This window comes from Fukomys damarensis, unplaced genomic scaffold (genome assembly GCF_012274545.1).
Source record: "Fukomys damarensis isolate Sample0158 unplaced genomic scaffold, DMR_v1.0_HiC HiC_scaffold_20, whole genome shotgun sequence".
NCBI lineage: Eukaryota > Metazoa > Chordata > Mammalia > Rodentia > Bathyergidae > Fukomys > Fukomys damarensis.
Genome location: NW_022900932.1, coordinates 26172687 through 26188797, shown reverse-complemented (window position 1 = coordinate 26188797; position 16111 = coordinate 26172687). Strand labels below are relative to the sequence as shown.

The 16111-nt window shown below is 41.2% G+C and overlaps 1 protein-coding gene across 2 annotated transcripts; it reads left to right on the top strand.

The window, feature by feature from the left end:
* The first annotated feature begins 6 nt into the window (after positions 1-6).
* Nrbf2 (nuclear receptor binding factor 2) lies at positions 7-16101 on the top strand. Of its 2 annotated transcripts, XM_010641079.3 has the most exons (4): positions 7-198; positions 7858-7942; positions 12197-12237; positions 14466-16096. In XM_010641079.3, exons 1-4 carry the CDS (start codon positions 169-171, stop codon positions 15174-15176), a joined length of 867 nt encoding a protein of 288 aa, XP_010639381.1. In that variant the 5' UTR covers positions 7-168; the 3' UTR covers positions 15177-16096. The 2 variants fall into 2 exon arrangements, with proteins under 2 accessions (XP_010639381.1, XP_019065686.1); XM_019210141.2 differs by lacking the exon at positions 7858-7942 and having other exon boundaries at positions 14466-16101.
* The last annotated feature ends 10 nt before the right edge of the window (positions 16102-16111 follow it).

Below are 16111 nucleotides of genomic sequence, written 5' to 3'. Positions count from 1 at the left end.
CGCCGGAGGAGGAAGTGGTGTGGTTGTTTCTCTCAGGGTCCGCGGCTGGCTCCCTGGCACGGAGTGCGCTGCGGTCTCCGCTGCCGCGTCGAGCTCGCCTTCTCCTGCCCTCCATGTGCTCCGGCACCGCGGCTTCCCTTCCTCAGGCCACCGCCTACTCCGGGGTCTATGGAAGTAATGGAAGGACCCCTCAACCTGGTGAGTGGCCCGCTGAGCGCTGTCTACCTCGGGGTCTGCCTCGGGTCGGGCCGCGTCCCCGCGTGCCCACGGACCCCTGAGGGCGAGGGGCGGCTTTGGCAGCGCTGGGCATAGAGGCCGAGGGGCACAGGCAGGCCGTGACCCCACCGCGCCGTGCGGGCAGCGCGCTCCGGACTGCGCCCTCCTGGGGGATGCCCGGCAGCTCCCGCCGCCGCCTCTGAAAGGCCTCCGAGCGCCACGTAGCCGCGTCCTTGCTGGCGGCGAGGCAGAGCCTGCCGAGTAGAAGTAGTGTGTAGTGGTGATTATAAATTCAGACACAGGGGTCTGACTCTAAGCCTCCCGACTCTGGAGAAATGGGGTGATAATCTCGGCCCCATTTTTCTCTTTACCCACTTGGCGCTTACATTCATATGTGTAAACATGCATAGGCCCCAGTGGAAATAAACAGGGCCGCTCCTGCCTTTAACTCACTTCAGTGGCTTTATGCATTTTGGTTTTTCGTTCTCATGAAAAGTACTAGTAGCTTACTTCCTTATATTTTTAGGTAATAAGAAACAGTCATTTGCAGACTGGTCATAGTATCTGTTTCCTGGAAAGCGTATAAATTTTGCGTATGAGATTTAGATTACTTAAGGTTGCAAACATGAACTTTTCAGTCACAGGTTTTGCAGTTCATTTATCATGGTGGGATTGAAAAAAAGGAGTGTGGAGGATTAGTTCTAAAAGAGCACTGTTTTAATTCAGACTGTACAGAAAAACAATAAAGCCTGGCCGGGCGTGGTGGCGCACTCCTGTAATCCCAGCACTCGGGAGGCTGAGGCAGGAGGATTGCTGTGAGTTCAAGACCAGCCTGGGCTACATAGTGAGTTCCAGGTCAGTCTCAACTACATAGTGAGACCCTGTCTCAAAAAAACAATAAAGAAATAACTAAATAAATAAAATTAAAAAGCAATAAAGCCTGGTGGTTTGAGTATAGATTCTGAAGCTGGATTGCTTGGATTTGAATTCTGGTTTAGTCATTTAATAGCTGTGTGACCTTGGGCAAGTTACTTAGCCTTAGATTTGTTAGGATTAGAATAAATGGGTGGGTGGTGTAATCTTACAATTACCTACACGCCTGCAAACCCAGCACTCAGGAGGCTGAGGCAGGAGGATTGTGAATTCAAGGTCAGTCCCGGGCCACTTAGGGAGACCCTGTCTCAAGAAAACCAAAATCAGTAACAAAAAAACCTACTGTACCTGATACATCTTAGTGTCCCTGATGTATCTTGCAGTGTAAGAAGTTAACTGTTACTATAAGGAGACCATAACCCTTAATTTAAAATCTCATTTATGGAATAAAGGTTTGGATCTGTTGAGCTTCTGAGCAGCTTTAAAGCCGCCTACAGCTGTGGTTCCAACTCAGTGGTGCTAGTTTAGCTTCTCTGTAGAGCCCCTCCCAGCTTTGTTAAATTAGGCCCTTACCCCATTTGTAAGATTTGCTTACACTTAGGAATGATTGGGGGCCAGGGATTTTAGCTCAGTGGTTCCACAGCCTGCCTCATTGTCAAGCGCATAGGACCTGAGTTCAATCCCCGGTGCCAAAGAACAATTGGACTACATTAGTGAGCTTTTCTTGTTTTTAGGGTGATAGTTGGCAGTGAGACATGGATGGCTCAATACTGAAACTTCATGGAAACATTACTAGAAATAACTAGCTGTTTACAAACTGCTTGCAAAGTGACCATTGTTTCCATTCCAGTTAGCCTTACTCTTGGCTGCAGCTGTACCATAACCCCAGCCAAGTGCTTCATAAGTGTGTGGTATCTTAAGAGAATACTGAAACCCAGTGACAGTGGTCGTAGGTGGAGCACAAGGTCTGATCTCTAGACTAGTTTTATTAGAAGGTAGCAGTGGAACAGAGATTGATGTTTATTTTTATTTATTCTGGTACTGGGGACTGAACCCAGGGAGCCCTAAGCTAGATTCTTACCTTAGCCCTCCTTTTTGAGACAGAATCTTGCTAAGTTGCCCAGACTGGCTTCAGACTTTGCTCTCCACCTGCTTTAGGCTCGTTATGGCCCTCCACCACCATCCTCAGTTAGAAAGTTGTCTCTCTTTCATGTGAGGGGACATACCACTTCATGTCCAGTTGACTCACCATGAGAAGTAGTTCACAATTCTATGATGTAATGAGTGCCTTTGAAATTCCCATTAATATATACAAGTTGTATTTTCTGAAGACACAGTATAGTCCAAATTCATTGTGTAAGGATTTATTGTACCTAAATTTAAAAAAAATTTTTTTTTTCCTCATTGCCTAAATTTATAATCATATGTCCTCAGGGCATCCTTAAAATTTAATAAGAACAGTTTTTCCTACGTTTACAAATGGATTAGCCTAGACTAAGAGAAATTAAATATTTGAGCCAGTGACTCGACAATGTACATTATGATCACTCATTTTGATATCATTACCATTTTCTAGCAGTGTTTCCATATAAGTGTACTCATATTTTTATTTCAACATGGTCTATATAATGAACTATAGATTCGGTGTCAGCATTTTATAGCTCAACTGTAGTATTTTATGTTAGGTTTGCAATAAGGACGTGTGCGCATATTTCCTCACAATGTTTAAGATATAGAACAGACTAGTTTGAAATACTAATTTTATTTTATTTTTTCATCAGTTAATTATATTTCTTTATTTTTTAAATACTAATTTTAATTTGTGGTTAGTGTGGATAATGCCTCCTGGTTCTCTCATTTTCAAAGTTGGTCAAAGGAAAAATAAGAGAAGCTAGGCATGGTGGTGCACGCCTATAATCCCAGCACTCAGAAGGCTGAGGCGGGAGGATTCTGTGAGTTCAAGACCAACCTGGGCTACATAGTGAGTTCCAGGTCAGTCTTAACTACCTAGTGAGACCCTGTCTCAAAAAAAAAAAGAGAGAAATTCTGTTTCCACTGAAAGAAAAGATATTTTGATTCTATAAGTTTCATCAAGATTTTTTATTGTCAACTGCTCCCCACACTCCCCATCAAGGATTGAACCTAGGGCCTTCACACTGAGCTGTATCCCCAGCCCTTTTTTAAATTTTTCAAGTTGCCCAGGCTGGATTCAAAGTTGTCATCCTCCTGCTCAGCTCCCAGAGTGCTGGGATTATAGGTGTGTATCACCATACCTTGGCTCTTGTAACTTTTAATATGGAGAGATTGTAATTTAGAAAATTGGTTAGTATATATTTAAGCATTTCTTTCCATGCATTTAGTTTTGTCAAGGTGAGTTGGTAGGAAATGTCAAAATTTAAGTGAGATAATTTGTAATTCTTTGGTTTGTTGGTTGACAGTTTGGAAAGTGATGTCAAGTCTTAATTTATACAGAATATTGCTCATGCTTTGCTTACCTGAGCTTCAGAGGGCAAGGTCCAAGTGAATTTATGGCCAGGTTTATTCCTGTGTCTGGCTCTTAGGAGTGCTGTGTGGCCCCTGCGTAATTGAGCTTCCCTTTGGAGAGGCCAGTTCTCTCTCCCTTCCTGTGAGGTGGTTAATGAATACTTCTGCTTTCAAGCTACTCATTTACTCATCCAAGGAATGACCCTGTGCATACCTGGAATCTTCTCAGTCATGACATTGTTAATTATATTGGTAGTAAAAATTTTGAGATAAAAGTCGGCTATGTAAACCCCTTTCTTTTTGCCCTGAAAAATTCGGGGGAAATTTTATTCTGTTTTACAGTGGAGGCCAAGCTCAGTGGAAGCTCTCTGGAGAAAGGCACTAGGGCACCAGAATATACCCAGCTATTACTAAGTTGTGGGATTGGTATCAGAAACTTTGTCCTTTGCATAGCTGTATCTGCATTTTACAGATGAAGACATTGAAATACAGAATACATTGTATTTTGCCCAATTTGAAAGCAAGAGTCTAAATATATTAATCCTTTTATTAATTATTTTAAATACTTTGGGTTTTTCAAGACAAGTTCTCACTGTGGTGCTGTTCAGGCTGGCCTTAAACTGCTGGTGATCCTCCTGCCTCAAGCCTTCTGAGTGCTGAGATTATAGGTGTGCACCATTATGCCCAGCTGTATTTATATTAGGCAGATTTTTTAAGGCAGTATTATTTACCCATCCACCCCAGACAGTGATCTACAAGATTTGTTTTTTTAAAGTAGGAATTGAACCCAAGGCCTTCACATTGAGGTTTATCCCCAGCCCTTTTTTATTTTGAGACAGGATCTTGTTAGTCACTAAGTTGCCCAGGCTATGCTTGAACTTTGGATCCTCCTGCCTCAGTCTCCCAGAGTACTAGCATTGCAGGCCTATTCCACACCTCTCGTACAATTAGAAATGTTTACAGACATTTCTGCTGACATATGTGTACATAGTACTGCAGAGCTACTAAATTATATAGAAGATGCCTCCTAGAATTGCGCAAAACTGCAGACAGCCAAACTAGCTTTTGCTGTGGATGATACACTTTACTATTTAGTCTTAATTTTGTTGTTGTTTTACTTTTTTGAGACACGGTCTCACTATAGTTCATGCTGGCCTTGAACTCTATGTAGCCCAGGTGGGCCTTGAACTTGCTTCTATCCTCCTGCCTCAGCCTCCCAGATGCTGGGATTACAGGCGTGTACCACTTCACCTGTTTTACTATTGAATTTTTATGCCAGGTGTGGTAGTTCATGCCTGTAGTCCCAGCACTCTGGGAAGCTGAGGCAGGAGGATTTCAAGCTAAAGCTGAGCCTGGGCAGCTTTGCAAGACCATCTCAAAATACTATAAAAAATAAAAGGGGCTGGGTTCGGTACTGTAAAAAATAAAAGCCTTGGGTTCAATCCCCAAACACCACACACACACATTTAATATTACATTTTTTAAAAAATTTTTACATTTTTTATTTTTTTAGTTATGGTTCACTGTCAACTCACTAGTGAGTTGCATTGTGTAATGTGAAAGATAGGGCATGGGAGGTGAAAGAAAATAAGGTAAACTGGAAGCTGATGGAAGAAAAAGGTGCAAGGAGAGCTGCATGTAGAAGTTGATGTTCAGACTTAAAATTTAAAACGTTTCCTGGGATTTTCTACCATTTGAGCATTCTAAGTAGTTTCATTCCTTACACTAATTAGATATTCAATTCAGTTTTTCTTGTTTGGAGGTGCTGCTTACTACTTGTGTGTAGGAGACTCGGAATTGATTGGGAAAGGGATCTGCTCTCCTGTGCTCCCAGCTGGAGAGCTGACCATGAAGTCCAGAGCATAGCACATTTTCCTCTTGCTTTTTGGTGTTGTGTTTGTAATAGTCTTTCTGTCTTTGAATACAGTTCTCCTCAAGGTCATAGACATAAATTGAAAGCTGTAAAAGATAATACTGTTTTCCTTCGCGTAGAAAACTAAAAGCTGGGCGTGATGGCACACGCCTGTAATACCAGCACTTGGGAGGCTGAGGCAGGAGGATCGCTGGGAGACCAGCCTGGGCTACATAGTGAATTCCAGGCCAGTCTCAACTACATAATAAAACCCTGTTTCAAAAAACCAAAATTAATTAATTAATTAGTTAATTAATTTAAAAAGAAAACAACATCGAACCTGTGTTTTTATTTTTTAATTTTTTTTGTACCGGGGATCTAACTTGGGACCTTACACTTGCGAAGCAGTCAGCAGAACCATTGAGCTAAATCTCTGGCCCAAACCTCCATTTTTAAAGCAGTTAGCCAGTAGAAGCAGAAAAGTACTCATCAAGGCAGTTGCTTAGTAACCTAGTTGGAGTTGGGAGTTTTGTCGGTTACACATGAAGATCCACTTCATACGTGTGTCAGCCAAAAGGGGTGATTTACTGGACTCCAAAGAAAGGATCAGGAGGAGCAGGGACGCCACATGTGCATGTGGACAGGGAATCTCTGCCCCTGAATGCACACAGGGCTGTTTGTTCTGCCTGTTCAAATTCAGCCGCTTATCTCTGTAGTTCCATGTTTCCACCTGGCAAGTCTCTGAATGTCACATCTATCTGTTGAAACTTTATTTACATTCTTTTTGCTCCTGAGTTTGAAAGTTTGGAGGATGGGATGCTTTTTAGGTTTCCAGAGAACAAGACAATATAAGAAAATGACAGCTCCCCATAGGAATGATATGAAGAAGAGCAATACACAGAAAGAGGTAGGACTTTTTTTTTTTTTGTACCGGGAATTGAACTCGGGTCCTTGCGCTTACAAGGCAGGCCACCGAACCGCTGAGCTAAATCCCCGGCCCAGAGGTAGGACTTTGATTGCAAGTGTCATAGTATTTATTTAGTTTTAGTTTTTTTGAGACAGCATTTTGTTGTGTAGTCCAGGCTAGTCTTAAACTCACAGCAATCCTGCCTCATCCTCCTGAGTGCTGAGGTTACAGGAGTGTGCCACTACCTGGCTGTAGTTTGTATTTTGAGTCATCAAAGGAATGTGTTTATGGACTGAATGTTTTTTTTGTTTGTTTGTTTTTGTTTTTTTTGGTACAGGGATCAAACTTGGGACCTTGTGCTTGCGAGGCAGGCAGTAGAACCACTAAGCTAAATCCCCAGCCCCTTAATGTTTTCAAAAGTTAAGATCCTACCAGGAACTATTTAAAGAGATGTTGGTTTTAAAATGTGAGATCTTGATGAGATGTGGTAGCACACATGTATGATCCTAGGTAACTGAGGAGAGGGAGAAGGACAGGTTCAAGCACAGCCTGGACAATTTAGCAATACCTTGTCATTAAAAAAAAAAAATGCTGGGGAAGCACCTCAGTGTGAAGGCCCTGGATTCAATCCTCTGCCCCCAATTAACAATGTGAAATCTTTAAAAAGTTTCTTTAAAAATAAGAATTATTACTGCTGGGCATGGTGCACCTGTAATCCTGCACTTGGGAGGCTGAGGCAGGAGGATCATTGTGAGTTTGAGGCCAGCCTGAGCTACTTAGTGAAATTTTGTCTCAAAAACAAAAATAAAAAAACTTAAAATAACTGCCAAAGTAGTTTTCCTTCAGTATCTCTGGCTTTTAAAATTCAGTCTAGTTCTTCCAAATAAATTGTCAACCTCCAACATTTTTATATTCTCTATAGTACTAACATATTGATGGACTTAATAGTACTATGTCCTAGGCATCATTTTAAGCACAGTGATTCTTTAATTTTCACAACTCTCAATTAAAAAATTTTATTAGTACACGTCTGCAGTACAAAATGATTACATTCATTATGGAGATTAAGTATATGAACATAAAAATCTTAATCCTTTTTACTTCCAAAAACTTATTTTAGAAGAGAACTAAGACAGGTAGTTAGCTAGGGTCATGCATCTATCAAAATGTTTAAGCTGAGAATAACCTAGGTGTATATAATCTGCACTTTTGGATGTCTGGTAAATTTGTTTTTTTGAGACAAGGTCTCGATACTGGCCTCGAACTCTGATGATTTCTCCTGCCTCAGCCTCCTGAGTGCTCGGGTTACAGGCATGCTCCACCACCCCTGGGTTAAATAGCCCTACTTATAGATGTACCTGTAATAATGGTTTGATGTGTAGCAAAACATAGCAGTATCATTTATTTTTGTTTGAGAGAGTGCCCTAAGCAGGCTCTCCATCATTGAGCTACACCCTCCTATCCTCCATTATGTTTTTTTTAAGTGTTTTATAGTTTAAAGAAACTTAGAATGTCTGTCTTCTAGGCTCATCAACAGAGCAGACAAGCAGATCGGTTATTAGCTGCAGGGAAATACGAAGAAGCCATTTCTTGTCACAAAAAGGCTGCAGGTGGGTATTCTTTTTTATGAAATACTGATTGTGAAACTGAAGGGCAATTTCTTTTCCCTGGTATCTCTTACCACTTAGAGTAAAAATCACAACAAGCAGGATGTTGTGTAATCCCAGGTCTCCGGAGGCTGAGATGGCAGTATGAAATGGAAACCTGCATGGGTGAGTTAGTGACTCAGTGAGACCCTGTCTCAGAACGGTGGTGGTACAGGAGCTAGGAATGTATCTCAGTGGTAGAAGACCCTGAGTTCAATCCTTGGCACCTAAATAAGTAAATAAAAAGAATTGTTCCCTTCTTTAACAAAGATCTAATTTTATTTCAGCCAGGCAGCTTTACATATGTTCAACACAGAAATAGTTGCACTGACCAATATCTGCAGCTGAGTTGCAAAGCTGAAAGTGTTGAGGGGAGGGGGGTTTCCTCATGTTGCATTCAGAGTGAGTGTAGTTACCTCCTTTAGATCAAGCCCTGCAGTCCTCCACTGTAGTCAGGTTTTTTTTTCAAGGAAATAGACTTAATATAGGGCAAATAATTTATAGGATTATTTTATGATATTTACCCAAAAAGTCAAATACAGAGGAGTGCAAGAGGTTAGCCACACACTGGAGGCCTAAAGAATCTAGCCCAAGGGCCTAGATCCCCCTGCAGTGTCCCACACAAATCCAGCTAAAGGCCTAGAGTCCATGACAATGTCTCATGCTTGTCTATATTGAGATCTGTATCAAGAAGGCCCAAAGTCTAATGGTGAGAAGAAAACCTGTGCCACTGGGCTGAGGGATCTACATTGGAGCCAGGAAGTGATGCTTACGGTGAAGATCAGAGCTCCCCTGACAAGAACAGCAACCATTTCCAGTGAGAGTGCGGCCCTAAGCACTTCCTATGATTAGTGAACAGCCAAGTTTGCATCAGGAAAACCAACTGCCCCAAGCTTCTCCTAGAAAATCAACAGCCCCCGATCTTCCCTCCAGTTCTCTTTTTATGGCTATTGGCGTTAATCCGCAGGTAGATCTTCGATGCCCAAACCATGATGATTCAGTTCAGCTGGGCATTATAAGTTGACCATTAGTTAATCCACCACAAAGGCCCTTCCTCTTCCTTCTGTGGAAGCTATGTTCTTTCCTGGTAGATTTTGCCCCTCTCATGTTATTTTACTTCTGAGATACAGGCTACACAGTGGGCCTTGGTGAGGATAAATCCTCTTCATTGGTTTTTGTTTGTACGTCAGTAATTTTCAGACAAAACACTGTTTTGTTTTTCTGTTCCGTGAATTGAAATCAGGACCTTGTGCTAACAGTGTAGGCACGGCACCACTGAGCTAAATCCTTGATCCTCCAAAAATACTGCTTTTAAAAAAAGATTATTTTTACTGGGCTGGGGATTTAGTTCAGTGGCGCCATGCCTACCTTGCAAGGACAAGGTCATGAGTTCGATCCCCAATACCCCCCAAAAAATTAGTTTTAGTGCTGAAGTATAACACATATTTGGGCCCATAATCGACAACCCATAAGTCTTTGTGTATTTTTAGTGGTAACTTTGATATGAGCCTTTCCTAACAGTAACTTTTCAATTCTTTAAATATTTCCTAAATTGTATTATGTTTTCAGACTGTTAAATTTATAGTCACTATAGGAGATGTTGTGTAACTGTGTAAGAAATCCATGTTGTGGATGGGCGCCACAGTTGTAGAATACAGAATCATATGTTAAAGTGGAGGGAATCAAAATACTTAGGTGCAGGATGATCTGAATAATAAAAGGGAGAAAAGTTTCTTTCTTTTATTTTTTTTGTACCAGAGATCGAACTCTGGCCCATGGGTTTGCGAGACAGGTGGCAGCACCACTAAGCTAAATCCTCAGCCCAAAAGTTTCATTCTTAACCTGATCTTTATCATTAAAGACTTAAAACTATTGAATTCCAAATACCACCCTCACCCACAGCATGCACATCTAAATTCTGCCAGTTAGATCCCATTAGCTGTAATTTTGAAGATAGACCTTACTGTGATTAATAAATCCTCCTGAGCCAATTTGGAGTTTAGACTTAAAAATAGCTTTGTGTTGTGCTTTGGAGTAGGATTGCAAATTGATGTTGGGATGAACTCACTGTTTCCAAAATCACTTACATCTAGGGCTTACAACAGGTGTTTTGAGAGGTATAGATGTATGGAAGGAGGTGACTTGGAAAATCTCTTTAGAGATGTTGCAGGGAGGGACAGGTCAGCATTTGAGAAAGACTCAGGAAGGAAAGTCCGAAATGAGAGAATTTAAGAAAACACAGCCAGCCCATGTGTTCAGCTGTCAAAGAGCAAAGAAAATGAAACCTCCCAAGTATGGCCTTTACTCTGCATTACTGTCAACATCTGGTCTTTGGAGCTCTAGCTAGAATTGTCCATTAAGCTCTACTTCCCATGTTTTAAGCTCTCTGTGGCCTACTTTTCCAAATTTTTCCAGGCTCCACCTGCAAACCAAATCCAAAGGCTTCTGAACCACATTATCAGGAATAGTCACATACAGTAGCAACTCCCCAGTGCTGATTTTGTGTTTTCTGTTTCTATGACAGCATAGGTGATAAAATTAGCTTAAAAAAGAAGAAAAATGTTTTAAAATAAATTCTCTTTTATCCCATTCTCCCCCTCCAGTCCCCTCCTCTCCCTATGTACAGAAGCTTTGTTTCCATTTTTTCCCTTGTGTTTTCACTTTTTTTCTTATATCTTCCTTCCTTTTTCCCTCACTCTTCCCTTGTTCCCCTTCCTGTTTAAACATTTTCTTCCTGTTTCCCAACATTCATTATACATTTCAGTCCTTATTTCCACTTTTGGTTTCTCACACCAGGGAAACAATGAAGTATTTAAACATGAGTGTCTGATTTATTTCACTTAAGAGTATGTTATCAAGGTTTGTCCATTTAGTTACAAATGTCTGAAGCTCATCCTTCTTTATGGCAAAGTAGTACTCCACCGTATAGAAAAACCACATTGTTATCCACTTGTCTGTTGTTGGGTGTTTGGGCTTTACACACTGTGCTGCTATAAACCTGGATGTGCAAATATCGCTATGGTATACTTTTAATTCAGAAAAATTTATTTTGACTCATGGTTTTGGAGGTTCAGTCCATGGACACTTAGTCCTGTCACTGTGGGGCTGGGCCAAGGCAGAAACCTCAGGTAGGGAGCAGTGGGGAGAGAAAAGATACTTCCTCACAGCAGGCTAGGGCCAGGATCCTCTTCAAGGGGCTGGCCCCAGTAACCTGACTTTCTTTCATTGGGCCTCTCCCAAAGTTTATACAACCTCCCCATAGTGCCATCAGCCAGAGATTAAGCCTTTATCACATGGCCCTTTGGGGGACATTCTGAATCCAGATCATAACAGCTCTCTAGCACTCAACGCAAAGAGGAAAATAAATGCTTTCCACATTGACTATTTTAACTCAAATCAAGTCACTCAGAATTGAAGGTCTTCATACATGACATATTGTCCTTAGTAACTTCCTTATAGTAAATATATCTACATATTAGGCCTTTTAGTTACTATATTTGTAGTAGGTATAGCCCAGCCTGATGGTTTAGTTCAGAAACAATTTGATAAATTTAATTTTTAATGGAGACTAAAATGAATGTAGTTCAGGTATTTGGGTAGGTAGAAAAATCACTGATAATCTTTTTTTTTTTTTGAGACAGGGTCTCACTATGTAGTTGGGACTGCCCTGGAACTCACTATGTAGTTCAGGCTGGTCTCAAACTCACAGCAATCCTCCTGCCTTCTCAGCCTCCCAAGTGCTGGGATTACAGGCATGCGCCACCATCCTGTCAATCTCTTAATGTTTTCTGAGCATAATGAAAATATTTCTATAGGTTTTCATTTAATTTTAACCTCCCCTAAACCTATTTTTCTGGTTAGATCGTCTTCAGATTTCTAGGAGTTTGTTGTTTTTTTGTTTTGTTTTTTTTTTTCTCCCCCAGGACTTGCTATTGAACCCAGGGCCTCCATGAGCTAGGTAACTGCTCTACACTGAGCTGCTAGGCTTTCTGGAAGGGTTTTGAAGCAAAATCTTGATTCAGAATGGGTTTGGGAATATTTACATTTGACTACCCCTGACATCTTTGGGAATCCTGTCCTTTTAAAAAAATTTCCAGTTATAGCATAATTGCTCATAAAACCAATTTTCTACTATATGGAGTATTAAAACTCTTCCTTAAATCTGATAATTACAAAATAATGACACTCATATATTCATGTGTCTCTTTTTTTAACCAGCATATCTTTGTGAAGCTATGAAGTTGACACAGTCTGAGCAGGTGAGACCTACTCTTAATATTTGTAGCAAGGTCCCTTGGACCCTTGAATTGTATGCTAAAACAAAACATTGTATTCCTCTAAAAAAGCTTTATCAAAATAACAAAATCACTGATGTCCACATGTAAGCCAGCTACTCAGGGCCTGAGGGAGGGGAATTCTGAGTTTAAGACCTGCCTGGACAGCATAGTAAGACCTTGTTGTAGAAAAAAGAGGGGTCAGGCATGGTGACATTCCTATAATCCCAGCACTTCGGACTTTGGGCAGGAGGATTGGTTCAAGTTTGAGGCCAGCATGGGTTATATAGTGAGTTCAAGGTCTGCCTGAACTATATAGCAAGACCCTGTCTCAAAAAGAAAAGAAAAAAAAAATACATAAAATTGACAAGAGTGAAGTACTTCAGAAAGGAAATGAAAACTGCTGTTGATTTCCCAGCTGTGGCATCCAAAACTTCTGTCTGTTGCAGTTATTACTCACAGATCTCAGATTGCCAGGTGCAAAACCCTTTAAAGACTCCACTTGGCACCTTCCTGGTTACCAGCTCATATTAGACCCTCAGATAGCTCACAGTAAATAAGTGGACCTGGCCAAGGGGGAATTACCTGAGCTGTCCTTTACTTGTCAGTATAGTATAAATGTTTCTCACTTGTCCGTTCTTGAATTCTTATTTTGTCTCATCAGATGTGGTAGCACACCTGTAATCCCAGACTGAAAGGTTGTGAGGCAGAAGGATCATAAGTTCAAGGCCAGCTTGGGCAGTTTAGTGAGACCCTGTCTCAAAATAAAAAGCACTGGGGATATAGGTCAGTGTAGGGCCTGAGTTCAATCCCTGCTACTGCCCCCCAAAAAGCTTTTTTTTTGCGGGGAGACAGGTCTCACTATGTAGTTGAGACTGACCTGGAACTCACTATGTAGCCCAGGCTGGTCTTGAACTCACACTGATCCTCCTGCCTCAGCCTCCCAGGTGCTGGGATTGCAGGTGTGTGCTACCACACTCAGCTTCCCAAAAAGTTTTAACACTGATTTGAAATTATCTTCTGTGCTTGAAGAGAGCTTGTTTCCTAGGGGTTGGTTTGTTTGTTTTGGGATTGAAACCAGGGCCTTGAGTGTGCTTGGCATGTGTTCTGTCACTGAGATACTTCCCTAGCACTTTGTCTTGTTTGTTTGTTTTTTGAGACGGGGTCTCTTATGTAGCCCACACTGGCCTTGAACTCACAGCAGTCCTCCTGCCTCAGCCTCCCACATGCTAGGATTATAGGCTTGTTCCACTTTGCTCAACTCCCAGCTCTGTTGGTGGTTTTTTGTTTTTTTTGTTTGTTTGGGTTTTTTTTTTTTTTTTGGAACTGGGGATTGACCTCAGGACCTTGTGCTTGCAAGGCAAGCAGCGACACCAAAATCCCCAGCCCTGTGTTGGTGTTTTTTGTTTTTTGCTTTTGTTTGTTTTGTTTTTTGGAGACAGGTTCTCTGTGTAGTTCAGACAGGACTGGACAGGCTGACCTTGAACTTGGGACCCGTCTGTTTTAGCCTCCCGAGTGTTGGGATTACAAATATTTTTGTTTGTTTTCAGGGGTGAAGGTTGAACCCATGGCTTTGTGGTTTATGGTATAAAAACACTACCACTGAGCTACATCCCCAAACCTAAAGATGATTTCTCCATTATGAAATGCTAGTACTATTTCTCTAAGGAGATAGTTTCTGCAAGAGATATTGGTGACAAACAAAAAAACTACTTAGTCTTCATACTAAACTCAGAGGATCTTTAAAAATTGGATAGAATAGAACAGTGGTGATGAACCTGTAGCATGCGTGCCACAGTGGGCTGTTGGTTATTCTTGAAGCTCAGAGGTTTGCCATCGCTGATACAGAACCTGCGTAGAAGACAGCAGTATCACACAGGTGTGCGTTGAGCCTCCTAAACACCCTGCTTGAAGATATGTCTAAAGAGGGAAGCGGAGAGTAGACTTTCAGGAAAAGTCTGATTTAGCTTGTTTGGGAATAGGACTTCTAACTTTCTGAATGAATGGTGTCTTGTTTATGAACAAATACATCTTTGTCTAGCTTATCTAGAAATACTCATTTTGAAACTTTTTATTTATTTCTGTTGAATTGCAAACATGATAAATATTTGAGATATTCAGGAGGCAATAACAACGAACTCTTGAAGTAACAATGAACATTACTGAAGAGACGAGTGTTAATTCTGCAGACCGTCCTTTCCTTCTGTTAACAGGCTCGCTTGTCACTGGAACTGCAGAGGGACAGCCACATGAAACAGCTCCTCCTCATCCAGGAGAGGTGGAAGAGGGCGAAGCGTGAGGAGCGGATGAAGGCCCAGCAGAACACAGACAAGGATACAGCTGCCCATCTCCAGGCATCTCACAAACCCTCTGCAGAAGACACTGAGGGCCAGAATCCTCTTCTTTCTCAGAAGCACAGCCCTTCCCCAGAGAAACACCTCCCTGAAATTCAGGGGGTTTTTGACAGGGATCCAGACACACTGCTATATTTACTTCAGCAGAAGAGTGAGCCAACAGAGCCATGTATTGGGAGCAAAGCCCCAAAAGATGACAAAACAGTTATAGAGGAGCAGGCAACCAAAATTGCAGATTTGAAGAGACATGTGGAATTCCTTGTGGCTGAGAATGAAAGATTAAGGAAAGAAAATAAACAACTGAGGGCCGAAAAGGCCAGACTTCTAAAAGGTTCAGTAGAAAGGGAGCTGGATGTGGATGCTGATTTTGTAGAAAAATCAGAGTTATGGAGCTTGCCACCACATTCAGAAAACGCTGCAGCCTCTTCGACCTGGCAGAAGTTTGCAGCAAATACCGGGAAAGCCAAGGACATTCCAATACCCAACCTTCCTCCCTTGGATTTTCCGTCTCCAGAACTTCCACTTATGGAGCTCTCTGAGGATATTCTGAAAGGATTTATGAGTAATTAAAATGGAAGGTGAGTAAAGAGGTCAGAAGAGGAAGTAATTTGGTAACACAGTTAATCCAGAAAAGAAAAAAAAGGGAAAACCACACGAAAGGGCAGTCCCGGAGGTGTCATCATCTGGCTTCTGTGGGAGAGAGGTACGGCCCGGATGTGGAACAGTCACTGTGAAGCTCTCTGCGGATCTGATGCACCGGCACAGCTAATGATTCCGACTTAGCAGACAGCTCAGAGGTTGGATTTCTCCTGATACAAACCAAATGGCTACCTGGAATAATATTTTCAAGCAACAATTATTTTTCGTATCTTCAGGGTTTAAATGTAGAAAAGTATGTTATGTATAGTTAATCTATAATGCCATAAATGATAATGCAAAACCTAAATAATACAGTGGCCTGAGGAGCTGCCTTGTATTTGAAACATGCTATCATGCATTGACTGTATGCATTTTGTTATGCACATTTTGTTTAAAGGTGTGTCAGATGTGCACCTTTCTAGATGAAACTATGTGCCACACTTGCACTACTCATAACATAATGATAACCTCAAAACTATCAGGAGAAATATTTAAATTTCCATTTTATGAAGAAAGGAACCAAATTATTATGCTTTTTTAAAATATTACCAGTTTACATAATCAGGGTGCATTTTAAGTTCTGTTTGTTATATAGTGCATCATTTGAAAATACTAAGGAAGTAGCCTTTCGTTTTTTAATGATGCGTGAGTGGAAGTAATGCTAGCTGGCAGTACTTGATTGTAAGAAATCAATAAAGCAATTGTGTTTTATACCTTTGTTGAATGTGATTGATGGTTTAAGAGCAAGTTAATCATTGGCTCCTTCTGTTGAATAGGAATTTGAGCAGATGCCACTGAATGATTTCATTAGTGGAGTAAAGGTTTTTCATTTTTATTTTTCTTTCTTTTGTAGTCTTTTTTTCCCC

Coding starts and splice junctions, on each gene's coding strand:
- Nrbf2 (XM_010641079.3), top strand. CDS start 169: ATGGAAGTAATGGAAGGACCCCTCAACCTG. Junction 7,943..12,196: donor TTGTCACAAAAAGGCTGCAG/GTGGGTATTCTT, acceptor TTTTTTAACCAG/CATATCTTTGTGAAGCTATG. Junction 12,238..14,465: donor AGTTGACACAGTCTGAGCAG/GTGAGACCTACT, acceptor TTCTGTTAACAG/GCTCGCTTGTCACTGGAACT.